Source organism: Suhomyces tanzawaensis, assembly GCF_001661415.1.
Source record: "Suhomyces tanzawaensis NRRL Y-17324 unplaced genomic scaffold CANTAscaffold_9, whole genome shotgun sequence".
NCBI lineage: Eukaryota > Fungi > Ascomycota > Pichiomycetes > Serinales > Debaryomycetaceae > Suhomyces > Suhomyces tanzawaensis.
This window is the reverse complement of record NW_017963644.1, coordinates 255267-278283: the sequence shown is the minus strand read 5'-3', so window position 1 is coordinate 278283 and position 23017 is coordinate 255267. Positions and strand designations below refer to the sequence as shown.

The 23017-nt window shown below is 45.6% G+C and overlaps 10 protein-coding genes across 10 annotated transcripts; 6 read left to right on the top strand and 4 right to left on the bottom strand.

The window, feature by feature from the left end:
* Nucleotides 1–737: 737 nt before the first annotated feature.
* Nucleotides 738–2206, top strand: CANTADRAFT_27589 (uncharacterized protein; the record flags this gene model as incomplete). Its single annotated transcript, XM_020208155.1, has 1 exon — nt 738–2206. A coding segment is annotated over exon 1 (1343 nt), but the record flags the coding sequence as incomplete, so codon positions are not given.
* A 2015-nt stretch (nt 2207–4221) lies between these two features.
* RIM8 (Rim8p) lies at nt 4222–6657 on the top strand (the record flags this gene model as incomplete). The annotated part of the gene is made up of 3 exons (XM_020208360.1): nt 4222–5725; nt 5870–6264; nt 6367–6657. Coding segments are annotated over 3 exons (2190 nt in total), but the record flags the coding sequence as incomplete, so codon positions are not given.
* A 1208-nt stretch (nt 6658–7865) lies between these two features.
* On the bottom strand, nt 7866–8231 carry CANTADRAFT_8415 (uncharacterized protein; the record flags this gene model as incomplete). Its single annotated transcript, XM_020211290.1, has 1 exon — nt 7866–8231. The coding sequence occupies one exon, from the start codon at nt 8229–8231 to the stop codon at nt 7866–7868; it is 366 nt and encodes a 121-aa protein (XP_020061950.1).
* A 98-nt stretch (nt 8232–8329) lies between these two features.
* CANTADRAFT_334372 (uncharacterized protein) lies at nt 8330–8716 on the top strand. Its single transcript, XM_020208514.1, has one exon. It carries the CDS (start codon nt 8428–8430, stop codon nt 8629–8631), a length of 204 nt encoding a protein of 67 aa, XP_020061949.1. The 5' UTR covers nt 8330–8427; the 3' UTR covers nt 8632–8716.
* An 84-nt stretch (nt 8717–8800) lies between these two features.
* Nucleotides 8801–11764, bottom strand: KEL1 (Kel1p; the record flags this gene model as incomplete). Its single annotated transcript, XM_020210722.1, has 1 exon — nt 8801–11764. One exon carries the CDS (start codon nt 11762–11764, stop codon nt 8801–8803), a length of 2964 nt encoding a protein of 987 aa, XP_020061948.1.
* Nucleotides 11765–12210: 446 nt separating this feature from the next.
* CANTADRAFT_27585 (uncharacterized protein) lies at nt 12211–12768 on the bottom strand. Its single transcript, XM_020208154.1, has one exon. It carries the CDS (start codon nt 12644–12646, stop codon nt 12236–12238), a length of 411 nt encoding a protein of 136 aa, XP_020061947.1. The 5' UTR covers nt 12647–12768; the 3' UTR covers nt 12211–12235.
* Nucleotides 12769–14113: 1345 nt separating this feature from the next.
* VPS53 (Vps53p) lies at nt 14114–16645 on the top strand (the record flags this gene model as incomplete). Its single annotated transcript, XM_020210686.1, has 2 exons — nt 14114–14661; nt 14737–16645. The coding sequence occupies 2 exons, from the start codon at nt 14114–14116 to the stop codon at nt 16643–16645; spliced, it is 2457 nt and encodes an 818-aa protein (XP_020061946.1).
* A 607-nt stretch (nt 16646–17252) lies between these two features.
* Nucleotides 17253–18167, top strand: CANTADRAFT_8412 (uncharacterized protein; the record flags this gene model as incomplete). Its single annotated transcript, XM_020211289.1, has 1 exon — nt 17253–18167. One exon carries the CDS (start codon nt 17253–17255, stop codon nt 18165–18167), a length of 915 nt encoding a protein of 304 aa, XP_020061945.1.
* Nucleotides 18168–19235: 1068 nt separating this feature from the next.
* Nucleotides 19236–20538, top strand: TRP1 (phosphoribosylanthranilate isomerase). The gene has a single exon (XM_020208153.1). The coding sequence runs from the start codon at nt 19288–19290 to the stop codon at nt 20047–20049; it is 762 nt and encodes a 253-aa protein (XP_020061944.1). The 5' UTR covers nt 19236–19287; the 3' UTR covers nt 20050–20538.
* A 780-nt stretch (nt 20539–21318) lies between these two features.
* Nucleotides 21319–22968, bottom strand: CCT8 (chaperonin-containing T-complex subunit; the record flags this gene model as incomplete). Its single annotated transcript, XM_020210731.1, has 1 exon — nt 21319–22968. One exon carries the CDS (start codon nt 22966–22968, stop codon nt 21319–21321), a length of 1650 nt encoding a protein of 549 aa, XP_020061943.1.
* Between the last annotated feature and the right edge of the window lie 49 nt (nt 22969–23017).

Here is a 23017-nt window from a genome sequence, read left to right as displayed (position 1 = left end):
ATCAAATTGGGCACAACATCGGTCCATGGCCAGATTTCTCTACGTTACGTGAACATAAATCATATTTTTATCGATGTATCGATTACCGGTTTGGAAATTAAAGTGTATCAGACCGAGTACATCGTGTCCTTGTAGATGTCGAATTTGAAGCATAGTGAAGATCGCAGCTACTCAAGAGGTGGAATATAGAGTCAACTACTAAGATACAAATAAATATCAAGTAAACTAACAGAGAAGTGAAATCTGGAGCTACCAGCTTGCTTTTTAGGTGGGGCGAACAGAGCGCAGCTCACACTTCTGTTTATCAAATTGCAGGGGCTTAATTCACCAAATTTTATCTTTCACTTACATTTATTACAGCGCCCTATTTATTTCTTCGCTTTCTTTACTGCTACCATTTGTGGCTCCGATCGCTCGGTACGGTTCCGCCTTGAACTATTACGGTATTGTTCCAAGATGTGCTTCTAAGCACGATTCCATCTTGTCACGTGAAATAGTTCACATATCCGTACCCATGGAGTCCTGGTTATGTAAGCTTCGGATTCTGAGTCACCCGCCTACCACCAGGGCTGTAGCTTTGTAGTGTGCTCAGCTAGCCTCTCCTCCTTCGTCCCCACGCCGTGCCTCCACCCTTGCCGGCTCTCCCATCCTTATCCACTCGTATTCTTCTACACACTCCACCTCATCTCGTCACGCGACCAGCTCATCACCTCGAATTTTTCAACCCATCTCCAGAAAAATTTAACTACTAATTTTGCATTACTCCATACAACCACAATGGCTAAAACATCCAAGGTAACTAAGGTGACTAAGGTCGAAAAGAAGTCCAAGAAGGACGACAAGAAGGCCGACAAGAAGTCCAAGAAGGTTGAAGAAGAAAAGGCTGAATCCTCGGATGAATCCAGCAGCGAAGAAGAGACCTCGTCTTCTTCCGACTCTGAATCCGAATCTTCCTCTTCCTCTTCTTCTTCCTCCTCCAGCTCCGACTCTTCTTCTGATTCCGAGTCTGACTCCGACTCTTCTGACGAAGAAGAAGAAGAAAAGCCAAAGGTTGAAGAAAAGAAGGCCAAGAAGGAAGTGAAGAAGGAAGAATCCTCTGATTCCGACTCTTCCTCCGACTCTTCTTCTGACTCTTCTTCCGACTCTGATTCCGACTCTTCTGACGAAGAAGAGGAAGAAAAGAAGGAAGAAAAGAAGGAAGCCAAGAAGGAAGACTCCTCCGACTCCTCCGACTCCTCCTCTGATTCCGACTCCTCGTCCGACTCTTCTGATTCTGATTCCGACTCTGAATCCGAAGAATCCTCCGAGGCTGAAGCTCCAAAGCGTAAGGCTGAAGAGTCCGAGGAAGAGCCATCTTCCAAGAAGGCCAAGACTGAAGAAGAACCAGGAACTTTGTTCGTTGGTAGATTGTCGTGGAACATCGACGACGAATGGTTGAAGAGAGAATTCGAGCCAATTGGCGGAGTTATCAGCGCCAGAGTCATCATGGAAAAGGCCACTGGTAAGTCCAGAGGTTACGGTTACGTTGACTTCGAAACCAAGTCGCAAGCTGAAAAGGCTCTTGCTGAATATCAAGGCAGAGAAATCGACGGCAGACCAATCAACTTGGACTTGTCCACCGGTAAGCCACACGCCACCAAGCAAAACGACAGAGCCAAGCAGTTTGGTGACACTCCATCCGCTCCTTCCGACACTCTTTTCATTGGTAACTTGTCTTTCAACGTTGAAAGAGACACTCTTTTCAACACCTTCGGTGAGTACGGTAGCGTGATCTCCTGCAGAATCCCAACCCACCCAGACACTCAACAGCCAAAGGGTTTCGGTTACGTGCAATTCTCCTCTGTCGACGAGGCCAAGGCTGCCATGGAAGCCTTGAACGGTGAATACATCGAAGGACGTGCATGCAGATTGGACTTCTCCACTCCAAGAGACCCTAACACCAGTGGTGGTAACCGTGGTGGATTCGGTGGAAACAGAGGTGGAAGCAGAGGTGGCTTCGGTGGAAACAGAGGTGGTAGAGGTGGTTTTGGAGGTGGTTTTGGAGGCCGTGAAAGATCTGCTGGTCCTCCAAGATCTGGTCCTAACGCTGCTGAATTCAAGGGTACCAAGAAGACCTTTGATTAGGTGGATGCCGTAGGGCACTATTGGCTGCATTGAGAATCATCTTCCTTTTTATTCGTTGTCTATCATAGATAGTTCTGTACAGTATTAATACATTTATATTTGATTTAATTGAGTAGGGACTGTGGAGGCTGCTGGGGCACAGAGCCTTTGGAACCGTTGGACTGTTTGATCTCTACTAGGGTGTCAGAAGTTATTGTCAAAAATTCAAGGGAGCTGAACTCTCCAAAGTGAACTTAAGTGGCTATCTCCAGCCAACTACTCATATTTCTCTCCACAACTTTTCAAATAGTTCATTGTAGAAATATTAACTTGCTATCGAAGGTATTATTTATTGTTTTACAACTCAATCTTTCATCTATAGATGATCCAATTAGGGTTTCCCACACAGGCTAAACACAAAGAAAATTTAGCATCTGAGTAAATCAGCTCCGCAATAAGTAATCACAGGTCTTCAACATCACATTAAGTTGAAGAATTACAGTGCCCTCAGGGGGTGCAATCTCTACGACTGGCCAATCCAAGTTACAATTTTGAGCAGTAGCAATAATAGAATATAATGTAGTCATAATCTGAAACATCCGAGCTTTACAGCCGAGGTAACGATTTTAATATCCAAGAACACAGAAAACAAAGATCTTTATCGTTTTCAGGGTATTAATTAATGGTAGTAAGGATAGCTTACATTGAAATCCCTTCGAAGGCAACTACGGGTCATCTAGATAGTAGATTATAATACACTTTTAATTAGCAAAAAAGGACTGGAGGCTTGTCCAAGTTGAGGAGCTAATGAAGGCAGCAGTGGCTAGTCACAGGGCTACGGTCGGGCCTCAGGCTAGGCTAGCCTTTCGGAGAACAGCATAGCTACTATTATAATAAAAGAGATGAGGATCGCTCTCAGCAGAAAACTTACAAATAACAAGGTATTAGACTACTTCGCTGGGCCCATCAGTGCGAGTATCCCGTCTAAACTAGATAGCTTTCCATTCTGTGAGATCCGAGTATATTGGAAATGATTGCCGAGTAAGTGTGTGTCGAGCCAGATAGATATCATGTGCCCCCGATCACGCGACGTGGGGGCTTTCCGGTAGCCGCCACCACTCCCTGGACCACCCACCGCAGCCAGCTGGTGAGTAAGTTCATGGACACAGTAGCACCCACATGTCAGCTGTCGCCTGTCAATGTCACCTGTCACCTGTCACCTGCCACATGCCACCTGGTGCTGCTCGCTGCACCTTTGCTGCACCACTGCGGATGTGTTCTCCCTCCTGCACCACTCCGGATGTGTCCCCTCCCGCAGCACCGCTCCCGGATGTGCCCCCCTCCCGCCTCTACACCAGCGCCTCGTTTACGTGCGTCCCGGTGCCGTTAGGGAGAGCTGGACTGCACTCTCGCTAGCGGCAGTTCGCGGTGGATCTGGCGCCAGTGCTGGCTGTGCTGACACCAAAACACCCGTAAAGGCCCTATTGGACCCCGTACCGACACCCTTGTAGCGGCACCATCCCGTGGTGCCTCGTGCCGTAAGCCTCCTGCCTCAGTGCGCCAGCGTCCTGCCCACCACCACCCACTTCCCCTAGCCTCTACACCCTCACCGTCCCCTAATCCTCAGCCTGCACACAGCCCGTCAAAAACTATCAACCAACACCTCCGATTAGATCCTACAACGGCTCCCAATTCCTCCCCACACCCGCCTCCTCCGTCCCTGGCGTCTTCCTGTCCCACCTCGTACACTCCCGTGGGCCCATTCTGGCTGATACCTCGCTCGTGCTGCCAATCGTGCTACCTCCTCGTGTTAGCCGCCCACTCAGCGACTGCTGCCAATCTCCTAGGACTCTGACCACCAGGCGGTGCCAGTCACGACCAGTCACTACCGCCAGTCACGAATCTCACTACCACCACTAATCTCGCCACCAGTCGCTACCAGTCACTACCACCACCACCCCACTCCTCCGCCACCAGTGTCACTCCTACCAACCCACCTCCACTCCCACATATGCCTCCACCTCCACAATGAGGCGTGCTGTATCGAAAATAATCCCCTCCTCGAAGTTCCTTGCCGGCACAACCTCTGACACCTCGTCGGGCCTCTCGTCGTTGGCATCCAACCTCAAAATCGACTTCCACTCGGTGGACGAGTTCTACATCCTGCTCGACGACCCCCACAAGCCGTGGTTACCTGGAGAAGAAGTGTCGGGCCAGATCATTCTCATCTCCAACAAGAACCTCGCCAACATCGTCATCACGCTCTCGTTGATCGGACACGTAAAGATCAACGCCTCGTCGCACTCCAAATTGCGTCCCATCAAGTACTGCTTGTTCAACCACACCATCAAGATCTACGGTGACTCACCGCTGGCTGCGTCGGAAAATGACTTCGCCAATGGCTTGTTCAAGGGCGAGCACCGCTTCCCGTTCATCGTCAAGCTCCCCAACAAGCGCATCTTCACCTCCATCGATTTTGGCAAAGGCTCCATCGCATACCTCTTGCGAGCGTCCATCGGCAACTTGAGCTCCTACGCCAGCCCTGTGCCTGCTGCGTCGCCCAACCACGGTCTTGCAGCGGCCATTTCCAATTCGCCGTCTACCCATTCGTCCCCCATCGACTCCAATAGCCCCTCCAGTACCACCAGCCACATGTTCTCCAAGAACAGAAGCCTTAAGGTGCTCAACAACCCAATCTACACTGCGGAAAAAATCATCAACCTCATTAGCCCCATCAACGTGGCGACGTTGCCTCCGCCAAAGCCCAAAAGACTCATCATCAAGGACCCACGGAACAGCAGAAGGCTCTCGCGAACCCAGTCGTCCACCTCCACCATCAACACCATAAACACTGTCAACAGTTATAGCACCTACTCCTCCAACAACTCGGAGGAAGCAGGAATAACGGCCCAGCCGTCCATGCCCAATGGTGTCAAACGTGTCAATTCTGCAGGAACTGTGGCCACTACCAACGCATCTGCGCAAGTGCCGCTGCCTGCGCAGGAAGCACTCAAGTCCGACAACATCAAGGTGTCGTTGGAAATAGCGCAACGAGGGTTCATCCGAGGCGAGTTGATTCCCATAAAAATCTCCATCAACCACCTCAAAAAGGTCCAGGATGTCAATGGCATAATCGTCACTTTTGTGCGTGTTTGCAGGCTTGACAAGCCTGACGGCACATTTGAGTCGTTCCGGAAAGACTTACAGCAGCTGATTATTCCACTCTACGTGGATCCGGTCACCTTTAAGTCCGAGATCAACAGCAGCGTCAGAGTACCTGCGGATGCGTTTCCGACTATCGTAGGATGCCCTTTGGTGTCGTTCCAGTACTTCATCGAGGTGTTGATCAATTTGTCGGGTAAATCGTTGACCTTGGATGACGAGAACATGCATCCTCCGCACCATAGATCATCGTTTGACGACGTGGAAAACCACTCGGGTTCACAATCGGATATCTTGGGATCTGGAACCGACTCTTACAAGTTTAATTTCAACTTCAACTCAACGGTATCGACCTTGCAGCACCAGAAGGAGCGATCAGGCTTCGTCAATACAGACAAGTTCAAAAGACTGAAGAAATTTCTTCAGTTGACCACAGAGATTATTATTGGCACCCACAGAGGTGCACCTACAGATACTGCGGCGCAGCTCAACAGCCCTGCGTCGCAGGACCAGCAGACTCCGTCCTCCCACCTCCGTGAGCAGGCTGCGGCGCTCTCTGCGCTTCCTGTGCCAGTTTCCGAGAATTTGGGAGGAAGCCAGGCAGGTTCGCCTGCCACTGTGAGTCAGACAAGCTCGTCTCCTCGTCCAGGGCCACCGGTCTCTGCTCAATCTCCCGACCAGAATTACTCCGCGGGCTCTGCAATCACGGGTGTGGCGCCTGCTCCAAGTCCCAGCTACATTGGAGCCATTCCCGAGTCCATTGAGATGAACAACTTCCACACTCCTCCGTACTTCGAGAGCCACCAAAACCACACCAGCACTGCCAACTCCAGCTCCATTCCCAACTATGACGAATTGGCATATATCAGCAGTTCTGGAGGTGCTGTGATAGATCCTCCAGCCACGGCTCCAGGATCCTTGTCTGAAAAGGAGCGCATGAAGCTCCATGAGTCCAGCTTGTTACCCTCAGTGCCTCCTGAGTTCGACGATGGTGAGGACGTCATCAGTCCCGTCAACGACGACATCTTGGAGCTGCCAGAAGCCACTCCCACAGCCGCAGGAAACGACAACACGGCTCCTCTGGTGCTGAACCAGAACCAGAACGGTTCAGTCCTGTCTCCGACCGTCAGCGTAGGCGAGGGAACGCCCAACGAAGCAGTCGAGGCTAGCCACCAGTTCCAATTCTTCACCTTCCAGAGCCCCCTCAACACCATCTCGGAGGCTGACCATCCCCAGCCCAACGACAGTGACGATGATCTCTATCGTGACCCCACCACCACTGCGAGCGACGACCAGTACAGTGCTATCGACTTCGTTCCCAAGTACGAAACGGTTAACAACGACAAACTCATTGCTGAGGGCGCCAACGTGGGTACTGGTACCCACGAAAGCCTGCCAGATCAGCAAGCGTTCTAGGGCAAAGTGTGGGCTCTCCTTATGTATTATACGACGGCACTACTGTTGGAAGTGTATTAATAGACGTCTGGCTATGTTTCGATATTCGAGTGTAGAGCGGGATCAGATTGAGGAAGGGTAGGTCTACCTGTCAATTCAGAAGGTAATGGAGTAAAATACTATTAAACCATTTGAAGTATTACTGGATATTATGTATATATCATCTATGATCCTTTGGTTCAACTATTTGAATTTTCTTCTTCATCATTAGTTTTAATGCTGTAGCACAATTGCACTATCCGGTCCAAATCACAGCGCAACTCTAGAATTCCGGCAGGAAAGCTACGGTATTAAAGCTTTACTACTATAGTAGCATTCAAACATCGTTGTCGGGCCTTTTTATAATGGTAGTAAGGATGTTTTGATTCTCGTTATTGTACTTCCAGGTCAATTAGAAGTGGAGTTGGAAATCACTGTATAGTTGACTACTAAGTTGTATAATAATTCGAACTTACATATGGGGTCTTTCTATTAGGCTTATGAAGTGAATACACCTTCGGAACAGCTTGTCTATGAAAAGTTTATTTATTCCATTTTGTCGTCGTCCCGGATACAGCTATTTTATTCTTGAATCAAATTCACTGGTCTCTATGACCTGTTTTATGGAGTCTTGTTGCATACATATTTTTGGAGAATCTGAAACTTGACAGTTCAATGTGATTTATCCTAGGTAAAAGATAGATATTAAGAATTTTAGATTACGAATCTCCACAGTCTAGATAGTAGTGATAACTCTCCCTAATTCGAGGAATATGACAATAATTTCAAGGATTTAACTAGTTATTTGTTCATTTTCGGAGAACGATATCAAATAATTTTATTTCAATAACTTACTTTAGTACTCATGACATTTCTTCCCCTTCGAGGATCTCATAATAATTGTCACTTTCAGGTGAGTAGTTGTTTTAATTTTATACTGAGATTCAAGTTAGTCCGAAACAGTTTTTCGTCATCGATCTATCCCCATAAATATGAATCCACAGCATAGCCTACGTTGAATGTAATTTACTAGCTCTTATATTACTTATGCAATCTGAAGGGTAGTTCGGGCACTTGATCCACTTCAGCTACTTGTTACTTCAGCACCAGATGCCTCCAAGGTGCTCCAGTACAATCCCCTTCTTTTTCTGGTGTGCCTCACTGCCCTACGAGAGCGCCTGGTGAATGTCATGCAACTCGGCCTGGACCTCGCTGAGCTTTGCCACGGTTTCGTCATAACGGGTCTCCAACTCAGTTATGTCTCTGGTGAGGGTGTCAATGCGATTCTGGTGGCCAGCAATTGCTTCCTGGTTCTTGGCTAGCTGGTCAGAATTCTCCTGGTGCTGGGAGTTGTGACGAGCCAATCTCTCGGTCAAAAAGGTATTCTGGGCTGTCAAAGCCCTCAACTGGTACTCCTTCTGGGTCAATTCGTCCTGCTTGGTGGTGTAGACGGTCTTGAGCTGGTAGTAGGCAGACTGCTTGTGGTCGGATTCCTCCTTCAACTGGTTGATTTTCTCAGTGAATTTGCTCATGGCGACACCAGACGACTAGTGGTGAGTCCTCAGAAAGGGCCTTCGATGGGAGACGGGCGCTGGAGGCGGTAGCGTCAGGTCAGTCGTTGGCCAGGAGATAGGAGAGTGGCCTGACCGGAACTCGCGGGTGCCCTCGGATATGACGGGTCGTCTATAGTGTTGGGGCATTGACAGAAAATGCGTCGCCAGCAGCAACATGCGAGGAGGTGACGAGGATGTATGCACAAAGTCTAATGGGTGTGTGGAAAGTCCCGAAACAGCGATGAACAATTCGTCTATTGCGTGGGCTTCGTGGTGCTTCTGCAGACCCCTGGTTACTCAGGAAACTTCCGTGCTTCCTTCACTCTGTGGTTTGGTCTCACGTGACGCTACCCCAGATTCTACAGCTGTTCACAAATAGGTTATAAATAAGCCCGGCCGGCGGCCAGCAGAGAAAACTCCAGAATTAAACAATATAAACTCGTCAAAATTAAAACATCAGCAACAGGAATGTACAGCGCATGGACGGCTGGAAACAGCCCCAGACAACTTCATTAAGCGTTATTTTCGTAAATTAATGAGTGGCTCACTCAATTGTTGGACTGAAAATACAATTGCTTCTGCAACGATGTCACGTTGTCCTTCAATTGGTCTCTCTCTTGTTTCAAAATGTACAAATCGGCCTCCAAGTCTTGGATCTTCATGTTGAAGTGAGCGTGGTTGATAGCACTGGCTTCGTCGATGTCGTGGTCCTGGTCATCCTCCTCTGGAATAGAAGAGTCTCGGATGTGTTGGCCTTGTGCCAATGGCGTTGGCTGTCTAGAACTGTGTCTCTTGCTTGCCTTCTTGAACAAGTTGAGTTCGTTGTTTTCCTTAGTCAACTTTTCAATCAAAACCCTTTGGTTTCTGATTTCGTCTTCGTTCATCTTCAAAGCCTTACTGGTATTGTTGACGGACTGGATAGCATCCCTGTAGTTCTCTTCGAAAGTCTTCAAGCTGTTCAATTTCTCGCCCAAGTCAGACTTCAATCTTGCAATCTCTTCTTGAGACTTGGCTTCGTTTTGCTTGCCAATTCTCAAGAGATCATCAATTTGGTTTTGCAACTTACCCACGAATTGGTTGTTAGCAGGAAGCTCGTGCTCACTGGCAACATCCCTAGTGCTTTCGGTAGTCTTCACGTTCCACAAGGTAACCAAGTTCTCCAAGTGGGATGAGATGTCCTTCTTGGATCTTCTGGTTGCGCTACTCAAAATAGATCTGTTGTTTTGAGGGTCATCAATTTCAGGTTCATCTTCCTCGTCAGAAACAGGCTCATCGTAGTAAATGCTCTTGTAGTTCTCGAACTCTAATTCCAAGTTTTCATGCTTGGCCTTCCATTCGTTGATTTCCTTGTGTAACACCATTTCGTCCTTCACTTGTTGGGATAACTTGTGGATCTTCTCCTCTTGGACCTTGATAATCTTTTGGAACTTTGTCAATCCTCCAATTTGGTTGTTCATGAAAGGCTCGAATCTGACAAGTCTCTCATTGAGTCTGGTATTTTCCTGTTCCAAGTAAAGCAATTTGTTGCTTAATTCCAATCTGTCTAACTTGTACTTGGATAACTCAGAGAGCGACCCTGGACCAGAGCGAGCGGAAGATTCAGCTGCAGGATCAATGACCAAAGCATTAGGATCGAGGGCACCCCTTAATTCGTTGATTAACAAATCCTTTTCTTGCAATCTCTTTTCGTAACTGCCAGAGTCGTTCGAATGGCTGTCCTTAAGAGATTTATTTTCTTGCTCCAAAGTGTTGATTCTTTCAGTAGCATTTTGCATTTGTTGCTTGGTGGAAGCCTTCAATTCATTAAGCTCGTTGTTCAACTCAGCAATAATCTTCTTCACGTCTTCGGAATGGCCATTGTTGTAGGCATCCCTGGTAACGGCGGTGTCCTCACTCACGATACCTCTAGTTCCTTGGTCTCTAGATACTGTGGGTTGTCTGGATACTGAACTGGTCTCCTTGATGGTTGGTTCTCTAGTTGGAGAAGCATAGGTCTCTGTTTGGTAATCCTCGACATGAACGTCACCGTTGTTGTATGAGTCAAGGTTTTGGTCAGCGTGAGGATCCAAGCTAGCTGCCGTGTACGAGTTTTCGGTGGTTTCAGGAACATTCACGAACTTGTCATCCCTCAAGGCTAAAGCTCTGCTTGGAGAGGGTTCAGGAGTTCTGAAATCTTCAGGCCCAGCCGAAAAGCTACGAGCGTGGCGCTCGTAGCTTTGTCTAAGGGCAGATGAAGGACCATCTGGTTTAGCAGGAGCTGCACTAGCAGCAATCTTCTTTGGAGGGGCCTGTTTCACGACAGGCTCAGCAACCTCGTTGGTGACAAATTGGTCGAGAACTGACAAATCCAACTCGTAGATCATGGTGCCGATCTCCTCTCCGTTGTACTCTTCGTAGGTTTCGAAGTTGTTTGGATCATCATTGATGTAGTCGTTCTTGTCACCACCCATGATGACAAATTTGTCAAACTTTGGCAAGTAGGTCATGGAGTGGCCACATCTGGGGCCAGGGCCGTCCAATTCACCATCGGATAACTTGGACCAGACAAAGGTGTGCAAATCCAAAACATACAAGGTATTGTAGATGATACCGCTGAAATCGTTACCACCATAGATGTACAACTTGTCGTTGACGACGCAAGCCGAGTGCTCATTGACAGGCTGTGGAACAGCTCCCGAAGTGGGGATTTGAGTCCACTTGTTTACCAAGGCATCGTAACTCCAAAGATCGTTAGAAACTCTCTCGTTGTTGTAAACACCACCAAAAACGTAGATCTTGGTCTTGTAGACAGACATGGAGTGGTTGGTTAATGGAGGGGGCTTGAAGTTGTTCAATGGCTCCACCAACTCCCATCTGGCCTTGGGAGACTTGAAGGTGTTCAATTCGAAGTAGTACAAGTCACTAAACACGTCGTTCTCCAACTGGCCACCAAACAAGTAGAGTCTGGAGGACTTGTCGTTCACGGAAATCACGCCCACGGTGTGTCCGTATCTTCCATTGGGCTTGTTCAAGATGTGGCCGGGAATGGTGTATTTGGAGTTGTTGATGTTGAACAAGTAGAAGTTGTTGTCGGGAAATCCGTTGAAGTCGGTGTCAACGGTGTCACCACCGTAGATTATGAAGGCGTTACCGCACAACACGGCCGAGTGGCCGACTCTAGCGGGAGGGTTGTTCAAGTTGGCAATGTCGATATTTTTGGCCGAGTATCCCACCACCTCTCCTGAAGGGCTTTCCTCAGGCAAGATCTTCCAGGTGTCGCCGAACACGGAGCCCTCCTTGAGGCCTCCCATCAAGAAAATCTCGTTCTTCTCGCTGGTGATGCTGGAGGCTGCATGTCTGTAACGGGGGAACGGGGAGTTGAACAACTTGTAGCGTTTCCAGGGGGTATTGACGGTGATTTTGGGCACCACCTTGGTGGGTTGCACTGGTGGTTCGGGAACGTGCACCAGCGCCTGGGTGGAGGGCACAGCCACGAAGTCCTCTCTGAGCGAATCTCCTCTTCTGATGGGCATATCGGTCAGTGCTCTGGTGAAATCGCTGGCTATGGATTGGGTGTCTGTGGTTTTGTCTCCTTTCTTCTTTTTACCAAACTTGAAGCGGGCCATAGAGGTCGGATGGGCTCACTGATGGTGGAAGGAGTGGATGGTAGTCGTATTAGCCGCCAGAATGGTGCTAATGTGGTAGAATCGATAGACGAATTGGTAGAATCGATTAGACGAAATGTGCTGAATCAACGCCAGAATTTGCTGTCAAATCAACAGATGTGCGTAACGGCTGCTAGTTGCGATGCAGGACGGTTCGAGATACTGGTGGACTTTCCAAAAGTAAAGGTTCCACTATTGCAGTAAGGTTCCACTTTTACAGTATAGCTGTTGTGCAAACGTCCGAGTTCTGTCTACTTACCACAGGTGGAGCTGGACCTCACCCTTTATAGGTTTTCTGGCTGGTGCCAGCAGCAGTTTTATCGACAGGATAGATACTTCCTAATTAGGAAATTTGTGAGCATAGGGCAATTGCTCGAAAAGGAAGAGTAAATGGACCAACAGGCCCTGGACCGTCGAGCTCCCCACCCGCGATGGTCTGGCATCGTCCATTGTCCCGTTTGGTGCACCATCTCGGCTTAATTGGGCATCTACCCACCAAAACACCTCCGAAAACGGGTATGGTCCCGTGCTAGGGTTTAAATACGGGTTCTGACTGCGGGGGCAGCTGCGGGGGGACGACTGAGATCTGGCAGGTGCCGACGGGTGGATGGTGGATTTGGTGGACTTGGCAGGTGTAGGTGGGAGTTGGTGGGGTGTCACGTGGAACACCAGCCACCTGGAGTAGCACATGGAGTGTGAGCGATGGTCTGCGGCTGGTGATCCTGTGATCCAGGGTCCATAAGTGCACATTCGGTAATCTGCTATCAGGTTCCCCTAACCGAACCGTATTTCAACTTACAGCAGGTCACTTAAGAATTAACATTATATATAACTATATAAATATAATTAATAAAGCTAATTTAGAGAATGCAATATCCTTCCAATAGATTAGAAGTATTTAAGCTTTGACTATAATAATTCTTCGAAGAGATTAGAAGTAATTTAGTAATTTGATTGTTACATCCTTTCCGATGGGGAAAGAAGACAACATTGGTACTAATCTTTCCAGTGGACTCTAAGCGAAGTTTAGAGCCTATATTATATCTTTTCAAAGAGTACAAGCCAACCATTAGTACTAGTTCTTTCCAACAGGATTAATTATAATTACAAAATAACTCAGTTTGCTCACTAGTATCTCTGCTGCTCTTGTGCTCAATTCCATGGCAAGTCCATGTCATGTGACTACATCCTACCACGATCTTTGATATCTGATTAAATATCAAAAGTGTAGCGAAATCCTGTTCAACAATTAATTACTGAAAATAAATTGATGAGTCTCCAACAAATTCTTTTCTTCATTTTTCCCGATTTTAGTATAAATCTAGGGAAATTATACTAGAATCCAAATAGTCGGAATCTGGAACCGAAGTAATCAAACTACACACACCCAGGTCTGTACTTCTCCCGGAGTCCTCTACCACAACCTTGGGATTAAACTGGCATCATACCTAGATTGTCAGTCAGCTTCATGCATGGGAAAAAAGTTACTTGAAAGAGACAATTAGCAGAAAATAATTCAGACGAACATTAGACACAACTAATGGGAGGGTTATGATATCAGGTAGTGTAGAAGTCACAAGCTTGGTACAGAACTCACAGATAGTGGTATCTGGTGAGTAAAGCTAGATTACTGGCTGGAGTAAAGACGATTTCCCAGAGTAGCTTTTGGGATGAATGCTCGAGTAATAGCTTGCAAGTAAGTTATTAGTGGAGTAAGAAAGTCCCCAGAGTAGAGCGAGCAGTGATACCATGAGTATTAGCCTACGTTGTTTCCAGTGGCTTGCGAATGTACCTACAGTATCTTTAGATTGTCCTACGGTGAACTACGCCTATCAAACCCCTGGAAATCGTATCATTGATAGCATCCATAGCATCCATAACATCCATCTCATTCAGATCCCCGTAATTACATTGTTTATGCCCACCTGTGAAGCAATGATATGGTGGGTGAACATGCAAAGCCAACTCTCTATTCTGGTAGCTTTGCCGCACCACTATTTCCGCTGGCTCTCACTATCTACCGTGCCTTTTCCACCGACGCGCTCGCTATTCTCGCTATCGTCGTCCGACATTCCCCACTTCCTCGCTATTTCGCCGAACACTTCCCGCAGCATTTCCCCCTACGCTGCTCGCTACGTCGCCCGCCCCCTCCCCAGTCCGCACTGTTGAAAAAACCAACCGATCTACAACTCTCCCCCAGGTCGTTGCGGCATCATAATGTCTTCCCCTTCGCCCAGTCCGTCGCTGTACGACCCGTTGCCCCACCTCAATGAACTCTTCCGGCTGCCGCAAAACCTCGACGAACTTCCACAATTGCTCTCCCACACTGCCAGCTACAAACAAGACCTCACAGCCACCATCCTAAATGATGTTGCCAAGTACAACCAGTGCTACGTCGACATGAGAAACGACACTGCCCAGTTGGCAGAGGCCATCAGCACCGTCAAAAGCAGTGCAAGCTCCACCCAGCGTTCCATCACTGCCATGACCAGCTCCATCCAATCGCTAGACAACTACAAGAAGAACTTGGTGTTGACCATGACCATCGTCAAGCGGCTCCAGATGCTCCTCAGTGCCAACAGCGCCTTGACAGCAGCAATTCCCTCGCACAACTACCACGAGATCCTCCAGCTCCTTGGTGTAATCAAGCAATTGTTGGTGTACTTCAAACCGTACAGGTCGATCGACGAAATCAACAGCATCAACTTGATGATCGTCAACACCCAAAACAAGTTGGTGGACGATATCTTCAACGACTTCGAAGAGTTGAGGGATGACAAGTACGACGGGTACGCCAGCGCCAGCCTGAACAGTGCCAGAAGCAGTTTCCAGGACTCGAGACCGGGGGCCCAGAATGGCTCTAACCCTGATCCTGAGTCCTCTGGCCCCAACTTGTTGTACGGGTGCCAGATCCTCGAGTTGATTGACTCCAAGTATAAAGATAAACTCCTTAACCTTTTCTACAATAATCAGCTCAAGGATATTAAAATGATCTTCAACATCTCAGAGGAAGCAGGCTCGTTGGAAAACCTCAACAGACGGTTCATATACTTTAAAAACACTCTTTCGACCGTGCAGGCAAAGTATCTCAAGGTATTTCCAACAGACTGGAAAATCGACCTCGAAGTCTCCAAAATCTTTTGCAAAATTACCAGCCAAGATATCATGGACTTGTTGAGAAGAAGCAACTCCAATTTTGATTCCAAAAAGTTGATGGATAATTTGTTTGCCACCTTGGAATTCGAAAAGTTCTTGAACGATCGATTCAAAACCGACGAGTTTAACCACATCATATCTTCAGCATTCGAACCTTACTTGAAGGTGTACATACAAGAGCAAGAGAGGGCTCTTAATTCAAAACTCATGGAATCATTGGGAGTCTCACAATTGCCTTCTGAATTAATAGGAGATAAGGAGGAAGACTTTTTGACCACGCTCAAGATCAACAATGTCCCCAACATTTCTAACTCCTCTATTGAGCTTTTCAAGTCCTTCTACAAGGTGTTGAATCAAATGTTGAAGTTGAGCACTGGCGAAATATTGATAGATTTGTCAAGACTCTTCAACAACACTTTGAGAGACTACCATAATAGGATTCTTTTGCCAATTGTTCCACAGAGAGAAGAGGATTTAAGAGTTGGAGGTATCGAGTCGTTAAAGTATTTGACTATGTTGCTCAACACAGGTGATTATGTCATTAGCAACATTGTGGAATTACAGGAAAAGTTGGAGCATCACATCCAGCCTCAGTACAAGAGCCGTATATCATTTGAGGATACAAAGGACATTTACTTCAAATTAATCAATAAGGCCATAACGAATTTGTTGCTCAAGATTTCATTGGATTTAAAGCCAGCATGGAGGATCTTCGAAAATATGAATTGGTCAAACTTAACCGCTGCTGGCAATGAAGAGGACATAATTGTGTCTGCCTACTTGGTCGAAATAAGAAACACATTGGTGCTGAACTTAAGAATAATATCCCCGTTGATTATCAGAGATAGTTATATCCGGAACTTCGACGACAAGCTAATTGAATTATTGATTAATCTTTTTGGCAATCATCTTAGGTATATCAAGAGTTTAAATATTAACACTCGAGAGCAAGTGTTGAAAGATTTGGCTAGTTTGAAAGAACTTGCATTTGTGTTTCCCTTATTCTCTGATTCTCACTTCGAACCAGGAGCACTTAGAGACAGTACAGGTACTGGCAAAGAAGAAAATGGCTCTTCCCGTATGGCTCCTGCTTTTCAAAAATCTTCCAAGTCCTACCAAAATTTGGTTACTAGGGAATTTGGCATTCTCGAATCTGTTATCAAAGTATTAACCACCCCTGCATTGCCCATTGAGGATTTAATAGAAAAATACTTTGAGTTGATTGGAGATAAGTCGCTCAAAAACTTCACCAAGGTGTTGAGCTTGAAGAGCATCGAGAAGCACGAGCAAAAGAAGTACATTGAGAACTTCAAATTACAATTAACCCTTGAAAATAGTCGTTTGATCGAGCTGTGCACGTTGTTGGCCAATATTGAGAGTGAGGAAGAAGAACGAATCCGCGTCTCCACCAGCAGCTCTAACACTCCAAAAGCAATGACACCGGATATTAAATCGCCTAAGATTTTACCTACAACCATTAATAACTTTGAGAAGAACTTGAGAGAACTTGCATTGAACAGTGAAAATCATGTCAGCAAACTTAACGAAAACTTCAAAAATTTCGGTAAGCTTTTCAGAAAAGACAACGACTAGAATCACCATCTTGTATTACTTCAGTGGCGTGACACATTAGCAGAGAATCGATAAACTTTTGCTTCTCAAATTATTACATAGCAGTTCAGATGCAATACATTGAAAAAAGCTCTTGTCCGTAATGCTAACAAAAGAGTTGTAGCAAGAATTCAAATAAATCAACGATTGCGGCAATTGAAGCAGGGCCTGTGAGTGAACAGAAACAAGTGGCTCACTGGGACTGGCAAACGTAATGATACCATCAATACTTATCGGAACACTCACGTGACCAGATTTCGCAGCCAACCCAAGCAGCAAGGTAAACACTGTTCTACATGTTTGAGCTCGTATGGCCCCGATATCGACCTGAAACGGCTGAAAACACCTCCAGTGTAATTATCCATCACCGGTTCTGATTCTTTTCTCATCAAAAATTACTCTGAAAGCGTAGAATTCTTTATTTTTGCCACCTTGCAACTTTTCTGTCTGTAAACTCCGTTTGTACACCAGGTATAAATCCTGGCTCGCCTTCCTAGAGATTTCGAATCTTTTCTTCATACTTACCTTAGTATAAAATCGAACAAGCTCAAGAAAGAAGTCTGCGAAATCAACAACCGAATACTTTAGCATGTTCCGTGATCGTCTTTCCAAGTTAAAGGACAGGTTCCATGGCAAAAAGAAAGATGAAAGCCCATTTGTGGTAGTTCCTGAGAACCATTTGACCGGCGATAATTTAATTCCCGATGACCGTGATGCGTTCCCAGAAGATACACATGCTAGTGGGGGATTAACTACGAATGAGAACCCTCTTGAAAAGCTTGGATCTAAGAGAAAACTTAGCTTTTCCAGGATGAAGCGAAAACTCAAGCTGAGACCTAGAAGCTTGGGCAAGTTGAAAGCATTATTTGCGAAGGGCCCAAGCAAAGACTGTGAAATCAAACTGGAAGAATCCTCGCCTGTTTCATCCCACTTTTCTAATGAGATGGCCACAAACACTACCGAAGCCACTGGTGCTGCCACAAACCCAGACCTTGCCAGCTTAAGCCATGAAATCGAGACCTTGAAGATTACGATGGAAAACAAGATGCGTGTGCTTGAGGTTGAACAGGAGAAGGCCCAGCTGGTGTTAGATCAGGCAGAGCAAATGCTCAGAGATCTCGTCCCGGAGGTCAAGGGGGACACACACAAAAAAGTCGCTGAATTGGATGCTATCGACCATCAAGTTTGTTTTGTTACCTCCAGGGGATCAGTGTACAACTTGGCTGCTCTTCAAGATAGTCGGTTGGAGGAATTCCTCACCAGTCGGACTGTACGGGAGTTGCGCAAACTTCGCAAGACCTGTGAGCTTAAACTAGGGTCCTTAAAGATGATTGGGATGGATAACTCTCCCTCTTACATCTTCTTATCTGAGCGCATGAAACGTATCGATGACCAGATACGTTCCAAGTATCAGCATGGTTTGAGAAAGGTGCTCGTGTTTGTACACAGCCTAGTCCGCCCGCGCTACCACAATGGCAACAAATCCCGAACTACAGTGGTATGAACTGGTCTGCATGGGTCCTATGGTAAGTGAGTTAGTCAGAGACTTAGGTTGGGAAGATGGAGGCGAGATGCCGTGTTGCTAGTTTCGTTCCAAGGTATCGGTGATGGTGGTATTTGGGTGCGAAAACATTTATGATGGGTGCTTTCGAGTGTTCCTTGCTAGCATGCTGGCACTAACGTTGCATTGAGAGTTGCAGTTGCTACCGTGCCTGGTATTTTCCCAAGATTAAAATAATTGACAGCGGGTCAAATGCCTAAACGAACTGTTTTTTTGGAAATTGCAGAGTTACACTAGGAATTGGGGGATTCCTAGCTGTGTAGCACCATATTGCATGAAACGAACAAGCAGTACCTTGGACACATTGATACGGGACGCTGGATGAAGATCTTCAGGAAACACGTTGGTAGGCCAGGTACGGTTATGGTGTTGATGGCTTAACTGCTTTGGGATATGATTGAGTTGTGCATCGTTGGGAGCTAGTTCAGTTTTTTTAGATGGTATGGCCAAGGGTCTACCAGTACATTTGCAATTAATAAATGATATGTTTTAACCGTAGGGCAGTGCAAGCGATCTGTCATCTTCACATAGCCATTCAGTTAGTTGATAAACTTGACTCACAGGTCTATCTTTGCTAATGTAGAACTTGTAAACTAAGTGGATTAGAATGTAGAGCATCTAGTCTAAGTTGAATTTCTGGCAATGCAATAGGTGATAATTGAATAGCACTGGCTTAAGAATATCAAGTTGCTCCTTTGACACCTATTCCATGCTTTGGTCGTTCTGCTGTGCTTTCGTTGTTTCAAACGAAAACTTCAAGAATTATTTCTACCTGTGACGTCGCAATAAGTCTGACACCTTATTCTATAGTTTTCTGTTACGAAATAAAATTCTTTGATGAGTTCTTTTGATCATTAACGCTTGATGCTGGAATAAGTACACTTCCAGAACATTACAAGTTTGGAACCATCCTTACTATCCAGCATCCTATTACCAGCATTCAACCAATACAGCTGAAAGCTATACAGAAACGGAGAGTAGAAACTTTAGCGATATATCTCGCACCTGCTGGATCACGTTACTACATATACATTATTTTCATATTCAACTTCACCTTCCAGTCATGACCAAATTAGTAAAGATATGTGGTTTGAAGTCCACCGAGGCTGCTGCCAAAGCCATCGACACGGGAGCAGACCTCTTGGGGTTCATTCTTGTGCCCAACCGTGCCAGAACCATCGATAACGAAACAGCTAGTGCCATTACTGCCAGAGCACGTCAGACCAGAATTGACCGGAAGAGAAAGATCCAGTCGATGAAACAGCTCAACCAGCACATCAAAGGCTTGCAAGCAACAGATCCGGTGGATTACTACGAACAAGTGGCCCAGCTCATCATAGAAAACGGACCTTTCACTGTTGGAGTGTTCAGAAACCAGCACTTGGACGAGGTCTACAAGACAGCATTGGCGTTGGAAATCGACTTCATCCAGCTTCACGGCAGCGAGAACAAGTTGGAGTACTTAGAGCGAAACTCTGAGGGCAACTATGGACTCATCAACAGATACGTGGTTCCCACTGAGGCTGAGACTTTGGCCCAGCATGTCCACAAATTCACCCAGGAAAAGGAGTTGGTGATACCGTTGCTTGACTCCGAGGCTGGAGGCGAAGGTAAGGTCATAGACTGGGAATTTGTGAATAAAATGACTTTTGGCAAGTTCATTATGGCGGGAGGGTTGACCCCTTCCAACCTTGAAGCTGCAGGAGCAGTGAAGAACGTATTGGGGTACGACGTCAGTGGGGGTGTTGAGACGGATGGTGTCAAGGATTTGACCAAGATCGAGCAGTTTATAGTCACTGCGAAGGGACTGGCTACTGGAGTATAGACGCAGCAAGCAAAATGATTAGAAGCGTGAGTCCATGTTCTCGCCATGAAGCATCCATGCAAAGCCCCAACAATAATACCCCATTGATACTGCTAGATGAGAAGTATAATAGCAGAGATGAAATACTATGAAAATATTAGGACTGCAAGGTAAGCACTACATTTGATGTTCTGAGTTACGATGGCGATATGGATCGCAGGTTTTACTGGTGCTAAAAGCTTTGTTCATTAAGCTACTATAAAATTAATGATGTATCTTAGATACCCATTTAGTCGTAGCAGAAAACAATAAAAGAAAAGGTAAAATTGAATAAATAGTATTCTGCTTGGCTGTTACATTTTTGAGGAAATACAAGACGTTAGACGGTTGCAGTCGGCGTAGAACATTCCATTCAATAAGATGAAAATCCTAACATCTTTCCATCACTTGAACATATTTCTGCGTTACATAGTCGTCAGTTCAGGTTTTTTACTAGTTTATTAGATTAACGAAACCTATACATGTATTGAATTCAGAACAGTAGGAAGTCAAGGATAGACAATAATCACAAGTACGATCGCTTTTCAGCCCAGCGTAAAGTCAGCTTAGGCGCCTGAATACCCATGGATTTCAAAGTTGAGTTTTTTGCAATGCAACCTGATGCCATCTCATTCCGGTAATTATCACCACAATAGGCTCTTTAATTCATCCAGTATTTTGCATTGAGGGGACTTCGAATCTATTATAAATATACTACATGAATTAGTAAATTTCGCCCGAAGAATCAGAATCTATTGTAACTAAACTATTTGAATGTAGCGGGTTAGGTTATAAATTTGAACATCGTGCACCAAGTGAATTTGAGTAAAATTAACAATATAATTAACAATAGACCGTTTCAATAAATAATTCCATCTACTTGCTGGTTGTAATTCACAATCACAACAATTACTTAATATCTACGCTACTATTGCGGATAGTATTTTCCAATTACAATTGTTAACCTGAACCAGAATTATATTGTTATCATCGTGTCCACAATTAAGACATAAACTGTGAGTCCTTCAAAAAATCAAAACTTTCCGAATTTGATTTAGATCTGGCATCAAATAGCAAAAAATGTTAGAGAAAAAACGTAAATGCCGATGTTCAATTAAAAACTGTAGTGGAAACTCTCCGCTTATTTGCGTCTCTTTATCCAGTTTGGAAGCCATACCAATCTGTGGCTGAGGTGTTTGCTACAAGCATGGCTCAATGCTCATGTCATTCTCTATGTAATATACACACTCGTTAATCAGCCTGGTCCCAGTTACCAGGTCTTTGCTGCTTTGGAATTTGGGGTCCTCCGGCTCTCTTGGCCATAATGATTTGATCAATGGATAAAATGGTATTAGTAGCCTCGACAGCCAAATTTATAGCAGACTTCTTGGCGGACAATAAGTCGTAGATTCCGATGTCGGTGATGTCGACCAATTCGTCGCTCTCAACATCAATACCCATCTTCAAACCATCTTCAGTGGAATGGGCAGCATATAACTTACTCAAGGACTCGGATGATTCCAAACCCGAGGTTTCAGCCAAAACTCTTGGAATCACTTCGAAAGCCTTAGCAAACTGTTTTATAGCAATTTGTAATAAACCTGGAGTGTTTTCTCCATATTTGGTGATTAATTTGATCAATTCGATTTCAACGGCACCGGCTCCTGGCAACAATCTGTTGTCCTTCAATAAACCCTTGATAGCATTGACACCATCATCGATGGCTCTCTCAATGTCATCCAAACTATTTTGGGTAGCTCCTCTCAAGATAATGGTGGAGGTTCTAGAAATAGATTCATCTTGTCTAAAGATGGTAACTCTGTCTCCTCCGATTTCCTTGGTTTCAATCACATCAACAACACCAGTTTCTTCTGGCATTGGAGCACCCAATCTTGGCAATGGAGTAGCACCGCAGACTTGACAAATTCTTCTCAAGTCAAACTTCGATGGAACCTTCAACACCAAAATGTTGTACTTGTTGAAGTAATGCAAAGCTAACTCACCGATACTGGAACCAGCAACAATGACTTTAACACCGGATTCGTGAATTTCCTTACACATTTGATCCAACTGTTCTTCTTCACCTGTGGAAAAGTTAAGCATTTCTTTGGCGTTATGCAATAACACGGTACCCTTTGTTTCAGTTGTGGAAATATCGATAGGACAAGTGAAAACAACTACCTTGGACTTGCTGGAAATGTTCTTCACGGAACCCTCTGGCTCCCTTGGGAATACCATACCCTTAACGACTTGTGAGTTCGACAAAGAGGAACCCATAATCTTGACAACTCTAACGTTGTCAATGTTGAAGGACTGAGGGTTCTTTGGGTTCAAGATTGTTTGAACTGCTTCTCCCACCAATTTGGAAATAGTGTCTTCGTTACCGTATTGCTTTGCTGAAATGACAGGTCTGATCACCTTGTTCAATTGCTCTGGATCCAATACTGATTCGACCTGATCAACCACCAACTTTTCCAAGGTTTCGTTAACAAACTTATTAGCCAAGTTGTATCCTTGCATAATCTCAGTGACGTTCAAGCCCAAAGTGAGTAACTTTTCGGCGACGTTCAAGAATTCACCAGCCAAAATGATGACCAAATTGGTATTGTCACCCATCTCGAATTCTTGCTGCTTTGAGGCCATGATCAAGATCTTGACCACAGGATGGATAATTTCCAACTCATTCAACATGGTAGCAGCATCGTTTGTGATGAAAATTCTGCCCAACTTGTTCACAATGATCTTGTTTCTGCCACTTGGACCCATAGAGGTGAGTAAGATAGAGGAGATTTCTCTGACTGCCTCAATGTTTCTGATGATGACACCATCGGCAGACGAGTGTGATTGGTATCCCTGCTTGAATAACCCGGAGTTTGGGGCTTGTGGAAGTTTGAGCGACATGGTATCCAGAAGGGGTGTACTATTCGTTCTCGGACTCAAAGACTTAAGT

Bases quoted from the DNA above. Each gene is read 5' to 3' on its own strand.
- CANTADRAFT_334372 (XM_020208514.1), top strand. From the start codon at position 8,428: ATGCGAGGAGGTGACGAGGATGTATGCACAAAGTCTAATGGGTGTGTG.
- CANTADRAFT_27585 (XM_020208154.1), bottom strand. From the start codon at position 12,646: ATGTGCACTTATGGACCCTGGATCACAGGATCACCAGCCGCAGACCAT.
- TRP1 (XM_020208153.1), top strand. From the start codon at position 19,288: ATGACCAAATTAGTAAAGATATGTGGTTTGAAGTCCACCGAGGCTGCT.